The sequence below is a fragment of the Genypterus blacodes genome, unplaced genomic scaffold (genome assembly GCF_046128005.1).
Source record: "Genypterus blacodes isolate CSIRO-AG114 ecotype Tasmania unplaced genomic scaffold, CSIRO-AGI_Gbla_v1 ptg000108l_1, whole genome shotgun sequence".
NCBI classification, from domain to species: Eukaryota; Metazoa; Chordata; class Actinopteri; order Ophidiiformes; family Ophidiidae; genus Genypterus; species Genypterus blacodes.
The window spans coordinates 293,933-317,234 of NW_027466912.1; the positions used below are offsets into that span (position 1 = coordinate 293,933).

At 40.2% G+C, this 23,302-nt stretch overlaps 5 protein-coding genes across 5 annotated transcripts; 3 read left to right on the forward strand and 2 right to left on the reverse strand.

The window, feature by feature from the left end:
- Positions 1-750: 750 nt before the first annotated feature.
- LOC143008969 (uncharacterized) lies at positions 751-5,304 on the reverse strand. Its single transcript, XM_076160959.1, has 7 exons — positions 4,662-5,304; positions 4,139-4,292; positions 3,296-3,383; positions 2,909-3,000; positions 2,495-2,662; positions 2,296-2,390; positions 751-1,922 (listed from the first exon to the last, which is right to left on the reverse strand). The coding sequence occupies exons 1-7, from the start codon at positions 4,792-4,794 to the stop codon at positions 1,843-1,845; spliced, it is 810 nt and encodes a 269-aa protein (XP_076017074.1). The 5' UTR covers positions 4,795-5,304; the 3' UTR covers positions 751-1,842.
- A 454-nt stretch (positions 5,305-5,758) lies between these two features.
- On the forward strand, positions 5,759-12,107 carry paox (polyamine oxidase). The gene is made up of 10 exons (XM_076160958.1): positions 5,759-5,960; positions 7,383-7,559; positions 8,105-8,235; positions 8,371-8,558; positions 9,806-9,984; positions 10,126-10,295; positions 10,467-10,552; positions 10,884-10,996; positions 11,128-11,282; positions 11,571-12,107. Exons 1-10 carry the CDS (start codon positions 5,807-5,809, stop codon positions 11,721-11,723), a joined length of 1,506 nt encoding a protein of 501 aa, XP_076017073.1. The 5' UTR covers positions 5,759-5,806; the 3' UTR covers positions 11,724-12,107.
- A 1,544-nt stretch (positions 12,108-13,651) lies between these two features.
- mtg1 (mitochondrial ribosome-associated GTPase 1) lies at positions 13,652-16,923 on the forward strand. The gene is made up of 11 exons (XM_076160948.1): positions 13,652-13,986; positions 14,300-14,364; positions 14,757-14,861; positions 14,952-15,038; positions 15,115-15,171; positions 15,586-15,676; positions 15,791-15,852; positions 15,997-16,093; positions 16,207-16,288; positions 16,376-16,488; positions 16,763-16,923. Exons 1-11 carry the CDS (start codon positions 13,884-13,886, stop codon positions 16,858-16,860), a joined length of 960 nt encoding a protein of 319 aa, XP_076017063.1. The 5' UTR covers positions 13,652-13,883; the 3' UTR covers positions 16,861-16,923.
- A 952-nt stretch (positions 16,924-17,875) lies between these two features.
- On the reverse strand, positions 17,876-19,583 carry sprn (shadow of prion protein). Its single transcript, XM_076160927.1, has 2 exons — positions 19,578-19,583; positions 17,876-18,331 (listed from the first exon to the last, which is right to left on the reverse strand). Exons 1-2 carry the CDS (start codon positions 19,581-19,583, stop codon positions 17,876-17,878), a joined length of 462 nt encoding a protein of 153 aa, XP_076017042.1.
- Positions 19,584-20,208: 625 nt separating this feature from the next.
- Positions 20,209-22,996, forward strand: echs1 (enoyl CoA hydratase, short chain, 1, mitochondrial). The gene is made up of 8 exons (XM_076160972.1): positions 20,209-20,378; positions 21,112-21,309; positions 21,419-21,546; positions 21,728-21,827; positions 21,922-22,026; positions 22,115-22,234; positions 22,339-22,406; positions 22,491-22,996. The coding sequence occupies exons 1-8, from the start codon at positions 20,288-20,290 to the stop codon at positions 22,554-22,556; spliced, it is 876 nt and encodes a 291-aa protein (XP_076017087.1). The 5' UTR covers positions 20,209-20,287; the 3' UTR covers positions 22,557-22,996.
- Positions 22,997-23,302: the final 306 nt, after the last annotated feature.

Consider the following 23,302-nt stretch of genomic DNA (forward strand, 5'->3'; position numbering starts at 1 on the left):
ACTTCCGATACAAATACAAAAAACAAAAATCAGATTGGTATCATTATAATGACCCATTTTGTTGTGGACAGCTGGAAGTGAAAGGGGGACGCGTCTTACCACGTTACCATGACAACGAGACAACGAAAGCCGAGAGCGGCCGTTTGAAACTAGGTATTATTGTCGTTAGCACGCCATCCACTGGTCAAACAAACAAACACCAGGAGGGAGAAGAGGATGGCTGAGGATGGAAGCCATATAAGCATCGGATACAAATAATAATCACATTTTAAGAAGTGTTACTGCTCCTTTTCAGTCTGGGGATTTGAATAAATAGCCATCCAATTGTGGCTGAATTACAGATATCTCAACCATATCTGTGATGTCATTTGAGATATCTATGTCCAGGAATTATGACATCATCATTCTAGCTAGTCAAATAATTCAGAGTAAAGTCGTATAGTCAAGACATTGTTGAAATGTTGAAACGACTTGTCAGACATTGTCCATTCTTGCATGTAAGAGCATTGCATGTTACTCACTAGCTAATAAGTTGATGTTCTAAACAGTCACTGGTCAAGTCAAGTCATTTGTGACTTCTGGCTTCTGTAGCATATTGCATGTAGGACTGCACAATGCTTTTGCTATACAACCATGTATAGTAAAAGTGTAGCGCGGATTGGGGGAAAAAATTGGGAGAAATTGGGGGAAACAAGCAGCTCACATAAATGTCATGTCTGAACAGTTAACTTTATTTCAATTGCATACACATATTGCAACCTTACACACTTACAAGGGGGCAGTACCCTGTCAGTGCTCTCTCTATAGAGCAGGGGTCAACAACTTTTACTACTTTTACTATCAAAACAGCCATTTTCAGCTATTTTGGTCAACAACAAAACAAACTTTCTGGATCCGCAAAATCTATTTGAGCCTTACAGTGAAGGCCTATTGAGTCTATATTAGCCTATGAACATTACTAATCTATCTTAATGAGCATTCAATCAAATGTTTCACCACCTGTGACGACTGCAGTAAGGTGATATATTATTTGGTACTTTTAGCTCTGCCTTTCCATTACAATTATGTTTTGCATTTATGAAATTGTCTACAACAAAGAAAACTTTTAAAATAATGTTGGGCGATTGATATTACCAACAAAATTGAACAATAGTGGAGAAGTTCTGTTCTGTTGGAGCCCATCAGAGTTCATACACCTGCACAGCAGCTCTGTCTGCTCAGTATCATTCACATCCTGGACCTGAATCCATGTCCTTGATTTTCAGACTGGTGATGCATTCCAGTTTCATGTCTATGGCTCTGTCGATCTTTGCAGGCAAGAGGCATGTCTTTCATTTTCAACTCTTTCATGTATTCATCCACAATCAATTCAACGGCTTTCAGTGCCATATTATCATCAAGCGGTAGTAGCAGCAAGTAAGTTAGTTTTAGCAGCAGTAATCCCTTTGAGACATTGTATGTGATATTAGGCTATACAAATAAACTGACTTGACTTGACAAATCTCCAAACTCTTAATGGAGTTTGGAGATTTGATCCAATTCTTCAAAGTATATTTGTTGTGCTCTGCTTTTCGCAGCAGTACTGAAGGCGCTCTCTTCCTCTCATCGGAAAAGGCGCTGGGCGGTGATGATGACATTTTAATTGCTGAAATTAAAAAAAAATAATAATAATTTGGTGTATAAGCCACGCATTTTACAATTGGAAAATGTAAAACTCACAACAATAATACATGAAAATTAAAAAGAAAAAAAAGTTCATTGACATATAATTTTTTTCAAGACCACAAGGAGCCACTGGAGATGGGCAAAAGAGGGCATGGGGTCTATGATGTGGGTGGGGGTCTATGATGTCTTCTGGAAATCCTTCAGGAGGGGACAGATGGCTATAAAGGCATCGTTGATCTCGTTCCTTGTCTTGGCACCTACACACATGCACAGAATCAGTAACAATGAATTGTACAGTGAAGATGCTTTTGAATAAAAAATAACAAGTCACAATATCCAGCGAGAACATGCAACGGCAAAATTCTCATCTTCCATAAAGAAGTACTGTAATCACTTCATGCTATTTGCTTAATGCTAATACTGAAAGAGTAGAGTTGAATTACATGTCTCTGGCACAGGCAGGAAGCAAAGGTAGAATACCCCCTAACACAAGTTATGGTTTATCCATGGTCAGGTTTTTGATGGAACCAACAAGTGTGCCATCATTAAAACCAACCAATCTTTAGTCTACAATGTGGAATTTCAGAGAGATCTGATCATAAGAAATAACCAGTGTAGTGTACCTCCTACCTGTCAGTACAACCTTCCCAGAAGCAAAGATGAGGAGGACGATTTTGGGTTTAACCATTCTGTAAATCAGCCCTGGAAACAGCTCCGGCTCATAGCTGGAACAGAGAGACTGACTTTTTAAAGCAATGCTGTGAAAGTTCTCAAATCTTATTAGCCAGAAGAGGAGCAAGCTTGCTGGACATCAACGGAATTAACTTACCTGCAGGTCTGTTGATTGGCGAGTGACAGGCCATCCAGTTGTATGGGGAAAGTCATGTCACAGCTACCGACAATGTTTTGAATCTTGAAGTCCAGGAATTTGGCAGGGAAGCCCAACTTCTGCACCACGCGAGCATATCTCCTGACCGCCATCTTAGACTGCTCCTCACTAGAGAGGAGATGAGAAGATGGGAGGTGGTGAGGCTGGTAGAAAGAGAAAGATGGAAAATGTGCCAAGTATTGAGATGAGAAAATGAAGGAAAAGAAGCCTTGACCCATTCTTTAGATAGTAATGGGGATGCTTGCTGTTAATGTGCGATCTCAGATGGTCTCAGATCATTGGTGAGAAGAAGATTGAAGATTGAAGAAGATTCAGTTTGAATAAGAGTCAAGTTTGAATAAGTGATGTTCGGACCTCATGGCTCCGGTGCAGACAATCTTCCCAGAGCTAAAGATGAGAGCAGTGGTTCTTGGCTTTCGCATTCTCATGGTGAGCGCAGCAAAACGCTTGAAGAAAGAGAGAGGGTGTAAGATCCGTAAGTAAAATCCTCAAAAAGACAAAACTAAATGCTTCACAAGTCAAAATCAGCAATGATCTGGAATGTTCTTTACACCTAAAGAAATAATAATAAATCCCCACGAAGAAGCTATTTACTGATGACTTTGTCCAAATGTGTCAGCTTGTCAGCTTGTCATCTGATGGTGCTAGAGGAGGGTTCAGGTCACAGAATGTATAGTTCATCATGACTAAACCACTATAGAGAATTACATATATATATATAGTAATCTGTGGCAGTCTCACCCGGGGGTTGTACTCAACATTCCGGCCTCTCCTGGCAATTAATTTCAGTTCCAGTTGACAGCCCAGATTCACAGTAGAAACCACGTTCCTAATAGCAGCCAGAAATAAACAAAAAAAACGAGAATGAAAACAGGAAAGTGTAGGCATGACACATTTGGATCCACAATAAGTATGTTTTCAAATATATGCATAGCCTTTGGAAACATGTTAAAACAATTGCTCTTAATGATTATTAGCAGACCTCTGGCTTCTGTGTTAAGGTCTATATCAGGGGTGGCTAACCAGTCCAGCTCAAAGAGCCACGACAAAACCCAAGAACATTTCTGAGAGCCGCACGGTTACCAGACCATCACTGGCATGAAATGGTTCAACAGGAAAGTCATAGAGAAGAGGTGATATAATAAATATAAATACAAAATACAGGAGAGCAAGGTGGCAGTAAAATAATCTCTCTGGAAAAGACAAACAAACCCTGACAACACATAACTGATAGGAAAAGAACCAGAAACTGAAGACAATTGTTTGAGATTGTGTGTGTTGTGAGAATAAAAAGATAACAAAGTATTAACCCACACGGGTAAAGTGCTTGGAGATTAACTAATAAAGAATGTTCAATCTATAAACAAAATGTGCAGTGTCCAGCAAGGCACAACGAGGAGCTGTCCAGTGACTGCCAGCGAGAGTGGACGGGAAGAGAGTGAGCAAGAGACCCAGAGGCCCAACCCACAATAAGCCTTCACAGCACCAGAAAACCAAAAAATAGTCTTCAATATGAGTTAAAAAAATTCGAAGTGCCATTACATTATATTTTGGAAAATGTATTTGATGGGATATGAAACATACTGAAGCTGTGGCACTAATCCAGAGAGGTCTTTGGCAGCTGTGGCTGGGATCATGGAGTGGCCAGCCAGTGAGGCCATGTTCCCTGAAAGTCCTGTGGTAGTTGGGCACTTTGCTGCCTGAGAATAGAACAGCTGAGGGATGTGCCCTGACATCCCTGGAAGGAGAGAACGACATTAACAACATTTATTTGTCAGCATGGCCGTAGCCAGCTATGACGTCACTGAGGTCCGGCTCTAAGTAATATAGAAATGAAAGAATCAGCAATTTCCCCCGGGATAAATAGTTTTATATTATCTTATCTTATAAATGCATCAATACTCATAGGACGACAATGTATCAATATTAGTACTAATACAATACTAATGTATCAATGTATCAATACTCATCGGATGAGCGTCTTTGTGGCAGCTGTGTGTGCGTGTTGCGATTGTGTGTTGTGGCCCCTCCCACCCAGTATTCCAACTATAACTTTGATCAATGTGTGTGGGAAAACATCAGCTTTGAGGAATATCATTGTGCTTACCTGCGATGGCCCTCTGTGCATGTTGTTGTTGTTGTTGTTGTTGTTGTTGTTGTTGTTGTTGTTTCTGTTTCTGCTGCTGCTGCTGCTGCTGCTGCAGCTGCTGCTGTAGTTGTGTTCTACGTTGCTTCTCCATAGAAACCTGTGGACTGGCAGGGTGTTTATTTCTATTACATAGTACGTTGTTCCTTCAGCTTATATAACATCACGATTCCGATGGAAGACTGATGGTATTGACGTCAGCCCGGTTCTAAATATGTCGTCATCATGTCACCTTGAAAGCAGGCGTAGACATATAGAATAGAATAGAATAGAATAGAATAGAATAGAATGAGTCCGCGCCTGACTTTCAAGATGACATACCGGTGATACATGTGTCATCGAGTCAAGCAACATCCGAAAAGTTGCTCATCCTTAAAGTTAAAATATTTAGCTGACAACTCGATTTATACTCGGCATAATAGGTCAACTACAGAATTAACTACTTAATAACAGTCTTAATAATCTTTCTACAGTTACTGTCCCCAACCAGCAGCGGGGGAGACTAACCAAACTTATATGAACAATTTATTTCCATTCTAGAGGTATATGATAAGATAGGAGAGAAGGAGTAACATACATGAAGTGTTGTGTTGCCATGTGCAGGCGGCGACTCAACACGGGTCTGTGTCACCTATAAAGAGACGCTACAAAACAACTTTAAATATGCTACAATTTGCAAATGAATGAACATTTTGGTTCCACTAAAGAGGTATATGATAACCTATGTTCAGAACAGTACAACAGGAGCGTGCACGTATTGGAATGCAGAGCCACTACTCTTACAATAAAAAATACACAATATACACTCAATACAAAACGTTGCAATTTTTTCACAAATCACATGGTAATATCAACAGTTTAAATAGTACAGACGAGAATGCACCAATGAGATGGCTTGCCCAACTTTGAAAACCGGAAGAGAGAGAATAGATCGCAAAATTGAAAGATGAAAGCGCAGACCGGGTATACGTTGGTCGCCATGTTTCAATGTACCATTCGTAGTATGCTACGTCAGTGGTTGATGCTCGTCCGGGTGATGCAATCTTTAAAGCGGAACAAATACATAGTCCAGCTGACTGAGGTATATTCTATTTCCGTGAGCAGCCATGGCACAGAGTAAGAGCCCTACAATTGTTATAATAGGAAGCGGAATTTCAGGTATAGCCGCGGCACAGAGGCTTATCAAAGATGGATTTAGTAATGTGCGGATTCTTGAAGCAACCCCAAGGAGCGGCGGAAGGGTCAAAACTGGCAAAATGGGTAGGTGGCTTAAAGTTTACAAACGGAAAAAACTCCGAGCTGGTATAACGGAGTTCAACACAATACAAAATCAAACATGTCTACTTCGATAATTTAGTCCCACATCTTTACCGCGAAATGGCTCTGCTAATATAACGGACTGTCAAATATTGACAAATTATTCCGTCAGTTACCGTCAGTGATCTGTGGCAAGAAAACGAGTCTACGTAACAAAATAAAGTGTTTCATTATGTCAATTTTGAGAAATTCCGAATGAAATTCTGACTTTTGGGATATAAAAGTAATATCATGTAATTACAGTTGTTTCCATATAAACAATGTAAGAAATAACATTCTCAATATGAATTTTTAATTTCAAGGATGAGCAATTGTATGTCTTACACAAAACTATTCAGGTGATAAAGGTGATTTATTTCATTTTGATCCCCGAGGGGAAATTATATAATAATTATATAATAATAGATGAGGCAATAGATGATATGCCAGCACACTGTATATACATATCAAGTTATAATCTAAACTGTATAGTGGCGTAGTAAAGGCCTGTGTAAATAATAACTACTTCCTTTTCAAATGTAAATTGGAATCAAGCTGACAAACTAAAAGACTGTATGACTCAAAAATAATGTGGCTGTGTAGGTATTGGCCATCCATTTTCACAATAGAATAGGCCTATTGACCAAATATAAACAGTTTTTTAGTTTCATAGCAGAAATTATTCCTGTCATTCCTGTACTGCTTAATGTTTAGAGAACATATTGTACACTGTTAAATGATTAACCAAAACCTAATAAAAATTAGAACTCAGTTGTGATTTATTGCTCATATCTGATTAATGTTTTTGTGAGGCTGTTCATTGACCTGAATGTGGCCCGTGCGTGATACCAGTCAGATCATTTCACACCCCTGAATTGACCCGCATTCGTCAAAGAATAACTCTCACTTACACGCTGCAATAAACATAGGGAAAATTATGGAAGTGACCCGAATCGGACATGAAAAGATCAGATTGCATGTATTAATTACTGTTGAAAAGGTTCTTTTCATGACACAAATGATGAAATAACTACAAATAACAATAATAATAATAATAATAACAAAATAATCAGATCTTATAACTGCAGTCACAACATAGAAGAAGAAGAAGAAAAAAATAAGTAACTTTGTTTGATCCCTCAAGGAGCAATTCTGTTCCTCACTCAGTTGTTAAAAGGCGCAACAAAACTTGTGTATAAAGTAGCATTAGTTTGGGCAAAATAACTCTAGAGAGTAGAGCTGTGTATGGAGAAATGAAACTGAGGTAACAACGTAAGTCCATCTTAAAAAAGACATCATGAATTTACTGCAAATAAATGTTTTCTGCAGTAATTTACCAGAAACATAAACATCTTCCAGAACCACACAACTCTTTCTCCTCTGCAGGAAACAACATTATTGAAATTGGAGCAAACTGGATCCATGGACCATCTGAAGAGAACCCAGTGTTTTGTCTGGCCCGTCATTATGGCCTCCTTGATCCACAGGACCTCACCCCAGAGAACCAAGCCCTGGACATAGGAGGACATCCTCCCTGGGTACCCAGCTGGTTCAGCAGCTCAGGTCAGACCAGATGAACAAACAATATGCTGTCTCAAAATAGAATTGTCCAGTACTTCTCAACATGGCATATCTGTTCTACCATCTCCTAATTAGCTAAATTGAGTCGATGAAGAGCTGGTGCTTACTAGCACAGGTGCTTAAACAATGGTATGCCTTTGGGAGAGCCTAACTCTTTTTTTATTAACAACAGTACCGGATCAATGCGGTATAATGTGAACATGTAATTATTTTCAATTGAACATAGAAAAGAAAACAATGAATGAACATTGGTTCAATTTACAGCACAGCCTCGTGGCCACAACTTAATTATGTTGTTCCCACCAAGTCATGGACACAGGATAATCATCATGTACTCTACTGTTATATATGTTGTGGCCACTTTTCAAACCCAGGAGGTTGCATCATACAGTTCAGCAGGGTTGAAAAATAAATAAATTCTACCAATGCAATAATTGCTAATGCTAATTGTGTTATAATATGAATGGCTTATTTATCCAGGGTCTTCTGTACAATATGAGTTCATTAACTGAATAATATATGTGCAGGCCAGAAGCTAAATGCTGAAGACATGTATCCTGTCCAGGAGATGTTTGTTGAGTTGCTGAATGAAACTGCGTCATTTTGTAGTCAGGGACAAACAGCCTGGACCAATGTGGGAGATTTCATACGATCAGAGGTAAATTTGATCTTAAAGATTAAACTGTATTTCTGGCACTTCATTTCTAAGCCACCAATATCAGAGAGGCTGTTGATAAACTTGCAGTTTGCACTCTGTTGCTTCTGTGTGGTTGCTTCATGTGGTTGTGTCCAGGCACGAAAGCGAGCTGCGGAGAGATGGACAGATAGGGATGCAACTACCAGATCACTGCAGCTGTGTGCGATTAGTAACATGTTGAAGGTGGAATGTTGTGTCAATGGATCACACACCATGGACCAGGTAGGCCTGGAGGCCTTTGGTCATTACAAGACTTTACCTGGACTGGACTGCACATTCCCAGGGTGTGTACCGCACAAATATACATTGTAGTGCGAGGAGTAACTGCTGATGCTTGAACTACTTTCATTAAGCACTTTATTCTTAAATTTGTTATTTCATTTCAGCTCTTAAGCTGCTTTTAAGGTCTTAAGCTAGAAAAAAAAGCTAGTGATGTGGATATCTATTTGCTAAATGGTTCAGTTGGATCAGCAAAAGACTCAGCAGTATCGTCCAGTATCGTCTATCCACTACAGTGCAGTGGAAAAGTATTTGTCCCCTTCCTGATTTCTTCTATTTTTTGCGCATTTGACACACACTGCAGTTATACATCTCTATATTAATCTAGTGAGTTTTGTTTAAATCTAATTCCCCATCTCATGCCTTTTTCTTGTTCTTCTGCAAGGCTGTAAGTTATTCAGCATGGTCTGTAACAACACTTATTCTGAAATAATGACTTGGTTTATGTCTGACAGTCTTAAGATAAGAGAAGATAAGATAGTCCTTTGTTCGTCCCACGACGGGAAGATGCACATGTTAGAGCAGCAAAGTGGATAGTGCAAAGCAATAAAGGGCATTAAGGTAAAATAAGCCTAACAAAGTAAAGAGCCTATCAAAAGATCAAAACAACAATACACAAAAGTACAAAAAAAGTTTCAAATTCAATGAGTGAATGAATGACTGAATACATTACATATTGCACATCGAGGTTATGCACGGTGTGATCATTAGACCGAAGATAAACGAGATGATTCAAACATGATTCAATCAGGTTGGCAATCATAAAAATGGATATTCTTGACAATGACCTATGATTCAGACCATAAATTGTTTGACACACTTATGGGGGTAAACCCCTGTTTTTTAGTTTTTATCTTCTCTTTTGTTATCACCAGTCACTGACCTATGGCCGCAGGCCACTGGACTTATAGCCCAAGCCATCCTGACTACTCTGTTACTCTGTTAGTTTTGTATTAAAATCAGTAAGAGTGGCTACAACAATAGTAAATGTTCACCTCTTTGAACAGTGTAAATGTTTCTCCACAACTTCACAGGCTGTGTTTGCAGACCACATGGAACTTTGCTATGTTGCTAATATTGAGCATAATATGAGACCTTTAAATTAAGAATTGCCTTTTTTTATGTTGAAGGACGAGATAATGATAAATAATGGATTGCAGTTCGGAATCAGAATAATGAAGTAGTTGGTAGTTTAATTTCATGCACTATACAATTCAAAGTAGTCGCTGATGATGTTTTGTTTCCCTTGCAGTGGGTATGAAGGCCTAATTAAGAATGTGATGTCAGAGCTGCCCAGTGATGTGGTGACCTACAGACGACCTGTATGCTGTATCCACTGGAATGATACAGCGAGGGGGGGAGCAGTGACTATAGAGTGTCAAGATGGAGAGAGGATTGATGCTGATCATGTTATCGTCACAGTTTCTTTAGGTAAAATGAAATGTGTCAATACTTGATTAGGGTATGACCCAGTCTTCAGTGGCATGAATACAAGGTCTTGTCAATTCACGTTGTCTTATAAATAACATACTATTGCCTAGTGTTAACATACTTTGTTGCGTGTGCTGGCAGGATACCTTAAGAAACACCATTCAACCCTGTTCCATCCGCCTCTCCCCCTGCACAAGTTGCACTCTATCCAGAGACTTGGTTTTGGAACAAACAACAAAATATTCGTAGAGTTTGATTCTCCATGGTGGGATGATGACTGTGAAGTCATCCACCTGGTTTGGGAAGATGAGGTGAGTAGTGAAGCCATGAACAATGTGCACATTCATATTGACATTTCTATTGCCCTTTTCACACCTGTCTTCACACACTGGAATTACAATATTTGCAATATTAGCCATAGGAAAAACTTTATCATACACATAAGCACAAAAAAAAACTGTGTTGTCCTTATCTCTGTTTAGGAGGACATGGTGGACAGTGTTGCAGATGTGCAGAGAAACTGGATAAAGAAGTTGTTTGGATTCACCGTGCTCAAACCCACAGAAAGGTCAACAACTTCATTCGAAACTTGAATGTTGATGTCTGCTTAGCTAATTTGTTCAATATACATTACATTACATTACAAGCATTTGGCAGACGCTTTTATCCAAAGCGACTTACATTACATTACCACCCTTCGCAGAGGGGAATTGAGGGTTCGGTGCCTTGCTCAGGGGCACCTCAGCAGGGACCCGAACCGGCGACCCTCCGGTTCCCAGGCTGAAGCTCTACCCACTGAGCTACTGCCTCCCCACTATATAATCAGTTAGTTAGAGTGAATTGCTTAGATTCATGCTAAAATGTACACAATGTTACTCGTCTTCTCGTAAAATCCTCAGGTATGGGCATGTTCTCTGTGGCTGGATCGCTGGACATGAGTCAGAGTATATGGAAACACTGAGTGAACAAGCGGTCACACACGCCATGACACAGCTCATCCGGAAGTTCACAGGCAAGTCAAAAACAAATACAACACTCTTAACACCCCTCTTTGTGTTCAAATATTTCATGGTGATAACATACAGTAGATGGGATTTCTTTCTGAATAGCCTTCAACACTTCTGGACTTCCCTGTGTTTTTAGGAAATCCCACTGTCACGCCAAGGAGAGTCCTGCGCTCTCAATGGTTTCAAGACCCTTGGACATGTGGATCTTACAGTTACCCGGGACAAGGCTGTTCAGCACACGACTTGAACAATTTGATGGAACCTCTCCCTTTGAAGGGGACACGGTCACAGGTAAACAAATATGCAGGTTAAAATATAAAAACACCAAAAAAGGGAGGTAGTCTGCGATGTAAATATTGCTGTGAAAAAAGTGGGTGACACTTTTTGGGGAAAAGGCTATTTAAGCAGTGGGGTTTGAGCAGTGGGGTTTGAGCTGTGAGAGAAGGGGTCACTGTGCAGCCGCTGCCATCATATGAAGTAAAGCCTGACCAGGGTAGCTGGAAAGTGGCAAGTGGCAGACTTGAAAATCATGGTAAAACTGACCAAGACTAAGGATTTGATCACTCTTTTCTGTTCTAGCCCCTGCAGGTTTTGTTTGCTGGAGAGGCTACTCACCCCTGCTACTACTCCACTGTCCATGGAGCCCTTCTCTCTGGCTGGAGGGAGGCTGATAGACTCATTTCTCATTATTCGTCTGTAAGGCCAACCAAGCAACCAAATTCTAAGCTTTAATGACATGATGGAATTGATTTTTTTCTGAATCAGTATGAAGAATAAAGTGGAAATATATCATTTATAATTGAGATTGAGATGAAACCACAGCAAAGATGGCATAATTGTCTTTGGAAGCTTGGGTGGAAGTCTACTCAAGCAGCCGTATCCATATCTGATTATTCAGGATTCTCCACTGTCAAGCAGGATAGATGTAACATGATAAGCAGATTGATATTTTTCCACAGCATGGAACTTACATTGCTTTTTTTCCCAGTGCTGTTTACAGATCAGTATAATGCAGTTAGAACATGGGGATCATTTTTCTGTTGTAATTCATTCACGTCGTCACAGAGCTGTAAATTAAGTGTTTGTTTAATACTTTTTTTAATTGATTTATTGTATCTAATCAGAAGATACTGCAAGAATAATAAATATTTTTTCATGAAATCAAAATTGACAGTGTGGTTAAGTTCTATGCCGTCTGTCATCAGTTACCAAGTACAAACTTCCACACTTCGAACTCTGTTTCATCTTGCAGATTTGGAAAGTTTAAGATTTCACACATTTGTCTAATAGTGTCATGACAATCTCTCAAACAGATTAATGTAAGTGAATTGAAGTTATGACAAGGCTAATAATGAGATGGATGAATCTAGGTATATTTGCTATATCACAGGAATAGACCTGAAAGCTTGCGTACATACAGAGCAAAAGCTTTAGGCATAGGATCAGAGTTTTTTATTCAACCCGTGCCTTGTGATTCCTTGCTATCATCCAATTGACACCTATCTCACAGGATGCAAGCAAGCAAATATGACAACAACAATATTGCATTAAGGATTAATCCCCTTTGTCGTGGTTTTCATAACGTGCAAACCGCCAACCAATCACAATTACACTGGGCAGTACATCCACAGCAGTATCTGAGTGTCAGAATGTAAGTGCTTCATTCATCATGCCCCTTTTGACACGTGATCTTTGAATCTGAAACACATGCCCCATGAGTCTCCTAGTCCTTGCTCACTACCTTAAATCAAATAATTATCCTGCCATGATCTTAGGAGCACAGTGTCTACAGACTGTTTATGCTTGATAGTTGACCCTTATCTCTCTCACTATCTCATGTGCCCTTTAGAATATGATTGGAGTGGTGAATGGTAAATCGCCCTTATATTGATCCACTTGGTGTTTAAGAGAACTACCTTACATGACCTTTGTTCAACCTGATGTTTTTAGAAAAGTAATTGGGACTAATTTGAACCAGTTTCTGGCAAAGTTCTGCATGGACTGATTTAGCGACAAAGGCAAGAGGAATGCTTTTTTCAGCCATATTATAGGTTCTAGCAATATTAGTCAACTTGCTGAGGAACTACCGCAAGCTCTAAATTCATTCAATCCTAATGAGGCCTCATGGGATACGTGAACAGAAAACATAAATTCCCTACTATCCGATACTTTGGAGTCTATTGCTCCTCTTCTGTGATAACACTACTAACACTACTACAACGTGATGTGGGAGCTCACTGCTTCATTGTGAGGGAGGAATTAGCACTGGCAATACATTCATCTTAATGTTTTCTATTCTTGGTACGAGATCCAACCTGAACACTGACCATCTTTCCAAATCCTTAACATTTCCTGGTCCAGAGGTTTGTAGTTTGTTTCATACAAATTAGATATCTTTTTGTCATTCTTTTGTCGTACTCTGATTCTGTCTCTTTTTCTGTGTGAGACAGGACTGATATAGACTAATATTTATTGCTATACGTCTTGAAGGTTCTACCCACACTTCACACTTCAGTCCAGAAGATGGCAGTAACACACCTTCACACCAGCTTCAACAAAAAAGAAGAGGGGTGTACAATTTGTGCCGTAAGTGACATGTCTTCACACTCCGGTACAGTAGGGGGCGGTATGCACATTCTGCGTCAAAGATTGCAAAGAGAAGAAGAAGAAGGACGTCAAACAACTTTATTGCTCTTTTCTTCACCAGCACGTTGATACTTCAATGTTATGGTTGTTGATCCATAGAGAATACTGAGCTCACATGAGTGTCTTTACCCTGAGAGATTAACCTCCTTCAGATCAGCGTCCAAACGGAAATCCGGCCACTGCGACTGCAACGAACATACGAAGGTTTTGCAGACAGAACTTGCTGTCATATGATCAGAGTTTGCCATGAAGCTGTGTCCCACACTATTCAATATTGGAAGATTTAGATCCACTTTCGACTTCGGTGGGCGTGAGGTAGCCCACTGGTTCCCCGGGCACATGGCTAAAGGTCAGGATTTGTTTTTTACTTACTGAATAACATGACATGGTCTAGTGCTGTGTATGTGTGCGGGGTAAACTGTCCTCTGTGCAACTGGTCATTTTAGTTCATTTTCTTTTCTCTTCTGTGTCAACATATATGTTGTAATATGTATTATGTTGTTTATAACATATATCTCAACATATTGCCATATCAATTTCCCACTCCGACTTGCTGTCTCAGACTTAACCAACTGTGCCAGTGACATGTCATGCACACACACTATGGCTCACTGGTTACACTGAATAATAACTGTGAGGATCCTTTTGTACACTCTTTGCAGGACTCAAGCAAATGAGAGCCAACCTTAAGAATGTGGACTGCATTATAGAAATCCATGATGCCAGAATATCCTTTTTAGTGGTATTGACAAACACAAAACAAGATAACCACAAACACAACTTTATTCCAACATGTAAATTCATTTTTGTTTGTTATTATTAGTGATGTTTACCATTTAATGTGTTAGGGCAGCACTATGTGTCTAGTCAGTCAAGTTCAGGCTGCCACAGGTGAGCAATGGATTTATGCCAGATGTATAATCGGTCTGGAATCTTATATATTATGTGTATACAGGACAATTTCAGACCGATTAAAGGGTAGTATGAGTATGTGTGTCCAACCTCTGTTCTCACTGGGACTTAAATCTGGGCCCCCTGGCCTTTATGTGATGTAATGTTCCATTGTTTCCATTTTTGCCAAGTAAGTCTTATTGTTATTGAGCTCTTTAACATGACTACATCCCCTTCTCTGGGAGAAACCCTGTATTTCAGGAGACTCTGGATGTCAGACCACACCTGCTTATTTTTAACAAGATGGACCTCACTGATTGGTCAAACAAGCAGGTATTGAATATTTGCGACCATCGGGATTCTAGTAAGTCATGACCGCATTGTTACTGACATCAAATATCTTATTCCACAATGGTCCTGAAGAGAATCCTGAAGCAGTTAGAACGAAATGGTGTAAAGAACGTCCTCTTCACAGACTGTCTGAAGCAGAAAGATGACAATGTCAAAAAGGTAAGGCCATCTCCACTGCAGAGATGAGTAAGAATACAGTATGTGTCATATTCTAAATGAACCTCTGTCTCTGTAGGTGGTGCCTATGGTGATGAACATGATTGCAAGCAAACCACGCTTTAACAGAGATGAGGTGGGCTTATTTCAGAGAATTCTCTAGTTTTGGTTTTCAATTTATTTTCAGTATTAAATTTTTGCGAAGACTCAAAACAAAATAGTGGACGGCCATCTGCCTAGACCGGTTGGGTTAAGAGATTTAATTGAATTCTTAAAATTGATTTGATCATTGTTAAGCAACCCAGTGGACAGATATCTTCTCCGAAAAATGGAACAACCATCAGAGCTCCGACTTTGATTAATTCTTTATTAGTGGTGACAATATTATGAAGTGGGAACAAAGATAAATCATAAACAATGACACCATTACTTATCTTCCAGTGCATCTATTAACAATCAGCTATACTGCATTTAAAGTTTTTGAAGATAATATTTGATATAGTACACTATCTTGTTGTAACTATGTTCCATGGACTATTGGAATTTTCAGAATGCAGATCATTGCTTGATGGTGATTGGAGTACCAAACGTGGGGAAGTCCTCTTTCATAAACCGCTTAAGAAGCACATACTTGAAAAAAGGTATATAAAATAGTTTATGTGCTGGATATTGAATATTTGCTGTCATAATCTTATTAATTTCAATGATTGATTCCTTCTCTGATACTACGTACATTAATAATATACTAATTTCAGGTCGTGCCTCTCGAGTCGGTGGGGAGCCAGGTATAACCAAATCAGTCCTGACCAAAATACAGGTGAGTGTAAATCTCTCTCTCTCTCTCTCTCTCTCTCTCTCTCTCTCTCTCTCTCTCTCTCTCTCTCTCTCTCTCTCTCTCTCTCTCTCTCTCTCTCTCTCTCTCTCTCTGTGTATGTTTTTATTTTTTGGTGCTTGTCCTCAGGTGTCTGAACGGCCAGTAATTCACTTGTTGGACACACCAGGTGTTCTGCCTCCCAAGATTGAGAGTGTTGAATCCGGCATGAAGCTGGCTTTATGTGGTGAGGTTTTGTTCTAATAGTATCATAAACTACCATTAACATCACTATCCTAAAAAATGTGTTTTTACAATGTTCTCAATGAGTTCTTTGCATGTTGTGTTGTTTCTTTCTAGGAACTATTCTGGACCATTTAGTCGGTGAAGACATTATTGCTGACTACTTACTCTATTCTCTTAACAGGCTGGAGAGGTTCAGGTGTGCATTTTCTTCATTTTAATAATTGATAGCACTTGCACATAATAAGTGGATTATTTTGCTTAATATTGCTGATTGTATGTGTAGTTATGTGGACAAATACGACCTGGAGGAGCCTACCGACGACATCCGGCATATGCTCAAACATATTGCTTTAAAACTGAAGAAGACTCAGCGTGTAAAGGCCATCACTGGAGTGGGTAAGAATGTCTTCACCTTACTGATAACCCTGATAAATTGAGTGGATTGATATCTTTTCTTTAAATATATTCAGTTGTAATTATGTGGCAGATCAGATTGGCTTTAAAACTAACAAGAAAACAAAACAAAAACAACCAAAGTATTCAAATCGTAGGTAGCAAACCAGCTAGAAGCCATTTTTGCTGAGAGTCTGGGTTCATCTGTTTACTGCTAATTTATGCCAATGCCACTAATAGAAATAATTGGAAGTATTTGTTTGTTGTCTCACTGCAGGCAACATCACTATCACAGTCCCAAACTACTCAGCAGCAGCCTATGATTTCATAAGAGCCTTCAGAAAAGGAGAGCTGGGACTGGTTATGCTGGACTGAACTCAGCCAATACATTTGCACAACATTTTGCCTTTTGTAAATAAAATGTGTGATTTATGAGTTTGTGAGTGTGTGTTATCAGTTTTCATTCATTCTCTGCAGGGTAAGAACATAGATGATGCGATACAATGCTGAATCACTGTAAAGAGAGATTTATCAGCAGGAAGACAGTGATACGAAGATCGGAAACTTTACAGAAGCATGTTTTCATTGGTGTTTGTACTGTAGTGCACATATAAATCAGGAATAGGCTGTTGCTTCTCAGTGTCCACAAATATACCCCTACCAAGGCAGAACAAGCCCAGACAGAATAATAATAATATGACTAGGTTTTTCTTAAGACACAAATATTTTTCAAATGCATCTGGATCTTGACCAGATGGCACCTTTGGAATGTCAACAATGTTGAAAGCCATCCTGTATCATAATGGCGTGACCATTATGTTTTTGGTGGAGGTAATGAGGATGAGGATGTCCCAGGTAATAGCATCATGTTTTATATGCAAGTCTGGAAAGGTTTACAGAACAACAATATTAATAATGAATGTCAATTAGTTTCCCAATCCAAATATCCAACACATGAGGTTGCTGATCCGCTTCCTTTTAGTCTCTCCAGTCAGATACATTATATAGCAATGTGGAAAGCATAGTCTTTAAATTCAATCAGGAAGTTCTGGGAACCTTTACATTAGCTGAGATGATCAATATTCTTACTTCCCTTTTTAGCAGGCCAAACCTTGGCACGAGTCACATGTAAAACAAACTATGAAACTACATTTTAATATTATTAAGTTTGAACTAGTTTCTGTTATACAAAAGGAACATTTTCACAAAATTGACTGAGGCCTAAAGGTCAAGAGATGTGATGTGCCAAAGAATACTTGTGTATACATGACCTCTCTACATGGCCTCAGTGCAGGTTACAGTTCTGCTTAGTGTAGCCAAGTCAGGGCAGTAGAAATCAATCATTCCTTATAATAAATGACTTGGACATCGATACGGTACTGTTCAAGTGTCAATACACTGGGTATAACATTACAATTATGACCGAAATGACTTGAGCCAGAAACGATCCATTTTGTTTTGATCCTGACATTTGGGCATCAAAGTAATCGGTCCTGTTGAGGTAATTGAACTCTTCCTGGACGCTGTCCCGTGTGTTGCTGCGGCGGTAGGCAGATGCGTACCACTTATCCGCTGTTAGTGCCACCGCTGCTCCTGCTGCCGCCGCACTGGCCACCCGCACCGGGGAGGATCGCCCTGACGCCTTAAAGCGGGAGCGGGTCCCACCGTAAGCACCTCCACGGTGATTGCCCCCTATGGAGCTGCGGGATGAGGAGCCTCGCGAAGATCCCCGGGCCCCTCCACGACCCCCCTTGGACAGCACGGGTTCACAGAGGAATGCAGAGAGGAGAAGACAGGTCCAGAAAGATGCAACCACCTGGTTCAGTACTGAGATCTGTGATTCTGCCTGTAGACAACATAAATAGGCCCCAGCTGATATCCATGTATTTATTACAAAGTGATATTTACTGAAACTACACTATATTTAAAGTGTATCAAGCAAAGGAAGGATGGCATCCCAATATTCAGGTGCTTTAACATCATGTATAATACATACAAATACACAAGCAAGATGTCTGCAGTGTGTGATGTGCAGAAAGTAGGTTAGCTCAGACACACAGAGGCATGCATGGCTGCGCTTTACCCCTTCATTCACATTGAACAAGATTTAATTTATGGTTGGTTATAAATAAAAGGGAAATTATGGTGTGTTTGTTATTAATATGATATTAGCTTACCATCATTTTGAAATTCAGCAATGAATTCTGTTGAATTTAGGCGATTGGAAGAAGAAGCGAATGCGAAAAATGTAACTATCCTCTGCCCAACAAACAGCTGAATGTGTTCATGTGATGCCATTAATCAGTATGTAGGTTATTCAATATGGAACTGCATGTGTTGTCTGTCGAAACGTCCACACGCATGTTAAATTGTAGTCCGATTTTCCTACTCACCATATCTCCGTGGGCTTTTATCCTTGGTTAGTTTTGGTAGATGGAGGAGCGATCATCGGTGGAGCGGCTCGTTGGCACAAACGCCTGCAAGAACCGCGCAGCGCGCTCACACAGAGCCAGAGCTCTCTGTTACAGAGTGTGTGTGACGGCTCCTACATGCATGTAAGGCAGGTGCACACCGATCGTTTGTATTTATTACATCTGCGTGAGCAACCAACAATGATAATTCCAATACAGTCTTCATGGCCGTGCAAGACAAGGCTGATTTACATTAAGAAACGCCCCTTAATATCCATACATGGTTAAAAAAATATTCTGGCCTAACTGTAGAACGTGTTGAGGAAAATATGAATATGAAATACGAACTTCACCACGATGAAGTGCAGATATTATTAAATGAAATACAACAAAACAAAATGTATGCAGCTTGTCCAAGGCAAAACGGATATAGCATGAGGAGAAGTCAACAGGGAGTTCCAACACCTGTCTTGAAATAAAAAAAAGAAATGGTTCAACCTAAAAGAGGCAACTAAAAGAATTGCAGCCTAGCAAAGATGATGTTGTAGTAAGTCACGGCCCACTCTCCCTCTTGGGTTGGTTGTGATAACGTGGTTGTTATGTAATGACTAATGCATGTCACATTAATTGGAGGGGTGCCAGTCACGTACAGCAGTAACCAATAGTGCTCTGTCATCACACCGGCATGGTTCACGTGGTACCCCAGAAAGGAGACTTCTCTACTCAACAGGTTACACTTTTTTGACTGGAACTTCAGTCCTGCACCTCTTGTAAGTTGTAATGCTGCTTCAAAGCTTTCCCTGTGTACAAGCAGGTCATCAAGCTGTAGTTAGTGGTCATGGGGGAGACCTTGGGGGCTCACAGGTGCATTACAGAGACCACCCACTGTCTCTGAGCCCATCCTCTGTTTGCATGAACACACAGTAGGATTTATTGTTCCCATATTTAAGATTTTTTTCAAAACCAAACCATGCACTTTAGTGAAGTCATTTACATCGGTCAAGGAGGAATACTAAATGGTTCCACCAAAATTCAGGCTGACACCATACCAGCATATTTGTGATTGTTTTTCATAGGAGCAACCTGACATCAAGTACGTATGATTCCTCAGCTCAGAAAAGAAAAAAAACTGTTTGATTTAATAGATACGGTACCCAAAAAAAAGTATCATTGTGTTTCATTATCTAAAAACAACTAAACTGAGGGAGAGAGGTTATTGAGTTAAGCACTATAGAATACATAACCTGATCCACACTCCGTACCGATTGGTGGCAGTAATGCACCTATTTTTCTTCGTCAGGGTAGAAGAAGAAAAATAGGGGGACGAAGAAGAAGTGGAAGTAGAAGAATATCTAGCTGTAGTCACTCTTGTTGTCTCAGTGCTCGCGGTCATGGCTGTGTTCCTTAAAGGTGCTTCCCTGCTGTTGGTGCCCAGCAGACGAGCGTTGGCCGCCTTGCCGGCTGTCCGCCTCTGCAGCTCAGGTGACGGTTCGGTTCCGTGCAGCCACACACACATACATCAACATCCACCACAATGTCACCACTAAAGGCACGCTGACTTAGACACTTGTGGGTGAAGTTCTGTAAAGTTACATTAGGTAAACAAAAGCAAATATGCGCGTATATCAACATGACCCTCTGGACCTCAGACTCATCAGGCACCTGAAGTCTCTGCTGTTTGATTCAGGATCCGAACTTCAAATGTTGACCTTCGACATATTTTACTCACGGGAATTGCATTTACACTTTTAATATGGGTTATTGCAGAAAATACACAATCTAAGTCATGATTGAACACATTTTAAATCAAATACAAACAATTGCTCTCTACAGAATATCCCCGTTGGATGAGAATAGTATGCGATCCCTATTTCAAAGATTTCTAGCATGAAGCGAGCGATTCAGTTCATCTCGCAGCATTCTAATTGTGGAACAGGTTGGACTCTGACTTGACATTTCCACTCCCTATGTTGATTTCTTGTGTGTTTTCCCCAACATTCCTTCAGTTTTACACATTAGGAGTCAGGATGGTAGAACAGTAATCTAGGAATCAAAAGGAATCAACCTGCCATCAGTGTATGAATGGGTGAATGTGAGTTTAGTGTGTATTTAGTGCATGTTAGAGTCTCCATGGTCATTGTGGAATTGGAGAATTGATCATGCTTTGTCCCTGTCAGCCTGTACCAAATGTGTGTTGCTCTTTCTCTTCATGCAGGTGATCAGTACAAGTATATAGTTGTGGAAAAGCGGGGGGAGAAGAACAATGTGGGCTTCATCCAGCTGAACCGACCAAAGGCTCTCAATGCTCTCTGCGATGGGCTGATGGTGGAGGTGGGCTGCGCTCTAGATGCCTTCGAAGCTGATGGAGATGTAGGCGCCATTGTGATCACTGGCAGCGACCGAGCTTTTGCTGGTGAGGAGGTTCAGTATGACCATCTGTCTGTGTTTTGCATAGTTCTCTCTATATTCACCGTCGGAGCTCACTAGAGACGTGGAGTCAGCATGTTGATGATGTTTTCCAGCCGGGGCAGATATTAAAGAGATGCAGAATCGCACCTTCCAGGAATGTTATAGCGGGAACTTTCTCTCTCACTGGAACAGAGTGTCCACGGTGAAGAAACCTGTGATTGCTGCCGTCAATGGATTCGCTGTAAGTCTCTAAGGCCCTGTTTACTTTTGCCTATTCACGTTCACTCTCTGGTTTATATCTAGATACCATTTCACTGTTTAGTATATGAGACACTATGTAACTTGAGTTATGTTAAAGTCCAGCTTACTCATTGATTGGTGGCTTGAATAATGATCTCTGATTCAACATTTTGCTGTTTCAGTTAGGTGGAGGCTGTGAATTGGCAATGATGTGTGACATCATCTACGCTGGAGAAAAGGCACAGTTTGGCCAACCAGAGATCTTACTGGGGACCATTCCTGGTATAATGCAGCCATCTATCATCCTTCCTATTCAGACACTGTGTGTATAAGTATGTTTGAGCTACTGCTGGTGTTGACATGTGTCTACTTGTAGGGGCTGGTGGCACACAGCGTCTGACTCGTGCAGTGGGCAAATCTCTGGCTATGGAGATGGTGTTAACAGGGGACAGGATTGATGCTCAACAAGCCAAGCAGTCAGGTAACTAGAGAAATGGGTTCAGATCTTGCGTTGCTACGCTAACCTGCTATGTGTACACTTTATTGGGCATGTTTTGTGTGTTTCTCAGGTTTGGCCAGTAAGGTTTATCCTGTGGATCAGCTTGTGTCAGAAGCAGTGAAGTGTGGGGAGAAAATTGCAGCAAATTCCAAGCTCATTTCTGCCATGGCTAAAGAAGCTGTTAACGGAGGCATGTACACTTTCAAATCCCCAACACACACCTACCTGAAACCCTAATGAAATATGATAAGCTTGTGTATGGCTCTGACGTTTTCATCCTTGTGTTGTTTACAGCCTTTGAGCTGTCTTTGGCTGAGGGGAATCGTTTGGAAAAACGGTTATTCCACTCTACTTTTGCTACAGTGAGTACAAGTGCACATTAGCAAGTGAGGAGTTTATCTGATTTTTGGCAGTGAAAGCTTGATAATACCTGTGTTTCCCTGTAGGAGGATCGTAAGGAAGGCATGACTGCATTTGTGGAGAAAAGAAAGGCCAGTTTCAAAGACCAGTAGAGACGAGATGATGAAGAATCCATCATAGACCGTTCTGATCAGCAGGTCCTGGGTCCTACATGATCCAATTTTAACACTGCACAGCTCAGCCTCAGTATGCACACAAGTTCAACATTTGTTCTGTTTGGATCATAGAATGGCTCTGCAGTAATATGACATCATATAATAATGACAATTAATGACAATGTTTGCAATGCCTTATCCGTATATAGTTGATGAAGTTCTTTGTATTTGCAATTAATAAAGTTTAGTTGGTACTACAACAACGGGCCTGAGAGAACGCAAAACCTTAGCAGAACACTAGATGGGGCTGCTGCTGCTACAGTTGAAGTTAGTATGTCAATTAACAGTAGACTGATTAATTTACACCAACTGAAAGAAATTGATCAGAAATGTAATTGTGGATTTTAATGCTTCATAAAAAATTATGGACTACGGAACGGAGGTATTTGTGCTTGTGTGTGTGTGTGTATCATGTATACATAACCAGTTTCAGCATTTTGCAATTATTCAATCTTATTCAAACTACAGTATGAAAAACTCACCAACACTCACTACACACAATTCAGCCATTATTCTCTACATGCTTGCATATGACCTGTGTTGATTGATTCCCTTCTTCTCGCCCTCCACGTCTTCATTTCATGGCTCAGTGAAATGACATAAGTTAAGACAGATACACACACCTTATGATCATCAGTGAGTAATAAAGCTACAGGGAATCATTTTTTTTTTTTTTACAAATT

What these genes read in the sequence shown, in the direction of transcription:
- LOC143008969 (XM_076160959.1), bottom strand. Translation starts at nt 4,794, where the DNA reads ATGGAGAAGCAACGTAGAACACAACTACAGCAGCAGCTGCAGCAGCAG. An exon ending in TGCACAGAGGGCCATCGCAG is followed by an intron (nt 4,293 to 4,661) that starts GTAAGCACAATG and finishes CTCTCCTTCCAG; the next exon opens with GGATGTCAGGGCACATCCCT. An exon ending in GGATTAGTGCCACAGCTTCA is followed by an intron (nt 3,384 to 4,138) that starts GTATGTTTCATA and finishes GGCTGCTATTAG; the next exon opens with GAACGTGGTTTCTACTGTGA.
- echs1 (XM_076160972.1), top strand. Translation starts at nt 20,288, where the DNA reads ATGGCTGTGTTCCTTAAAGGTGCTTCCCTGCTGTTGGTGCCCAGCAGA. An exon ending in CTGCCGTCAATGGATTCGCT is followed by an intron (nt 21,547 to 21,727) that starts GTAAGTCTCTAA and finishes TTGCTGTTTCAG; the next exon opens with TTAGGTGGAGGCTGTGAATT. An exon ending in TCCACTCTACTTTTGCTACA is followed by an intron (nt 22,407 to 22,490) that starts GTGAGTACAAGT and finishes GTTTCCCTGTAG; the next exon opens with GAGGATCGTAAGGAAGGCAT.
- paox (XM_076160958.1), top strand. Translation starts at nt 5,807, where the DNA reads ATGGCACAGAGTAAGAGCCCTACAATTGTTATAATAGGAAGCGGAATT. An exon ending in CAGCTGGTTCAGCAGCTCAG is followed by an intron (nt 7,560 to 8,104) that starts GTCAGACCAGAT and finishes ATATATGTGCAG; the next exon opens with GCCAGAAGCTAAATGCTGAA. An exon ending in ACCTGGTTTGGGAAGATGAG is followed by an intron (nt 10,296 to 10,466) that starts GTGAGTAGTGAA and finishes ATCTCTGTTTAG; the next exon opens with GAGGACATGGTGGACAGTGT.
- mtg1 (XM_076160948.1), top strand. Translation starts at nt 13,884, where the DNA reads ATGAAGCTGTGTCCCACACTATTCAATATTGGAAGATTTAGATCCACT. An exon ending in CACGCTTTAACAGAGATGAG is followed by an intron (nt 15,172 to 15,585) that starts GTGGGCTTATTT and finishes TGGAATTTTCAG; the next exon opens with AATGCAGATCATTGCTTGAT. An exon ending in AACAGGCTGGAGAGGTTCAG is followed by an intron (nt 16,289 to 16,375) that starts GTGTGCATTTTC and finishes TTGTATGTGTAG; the next exon opens with TTATGTGGACAAATACGACC.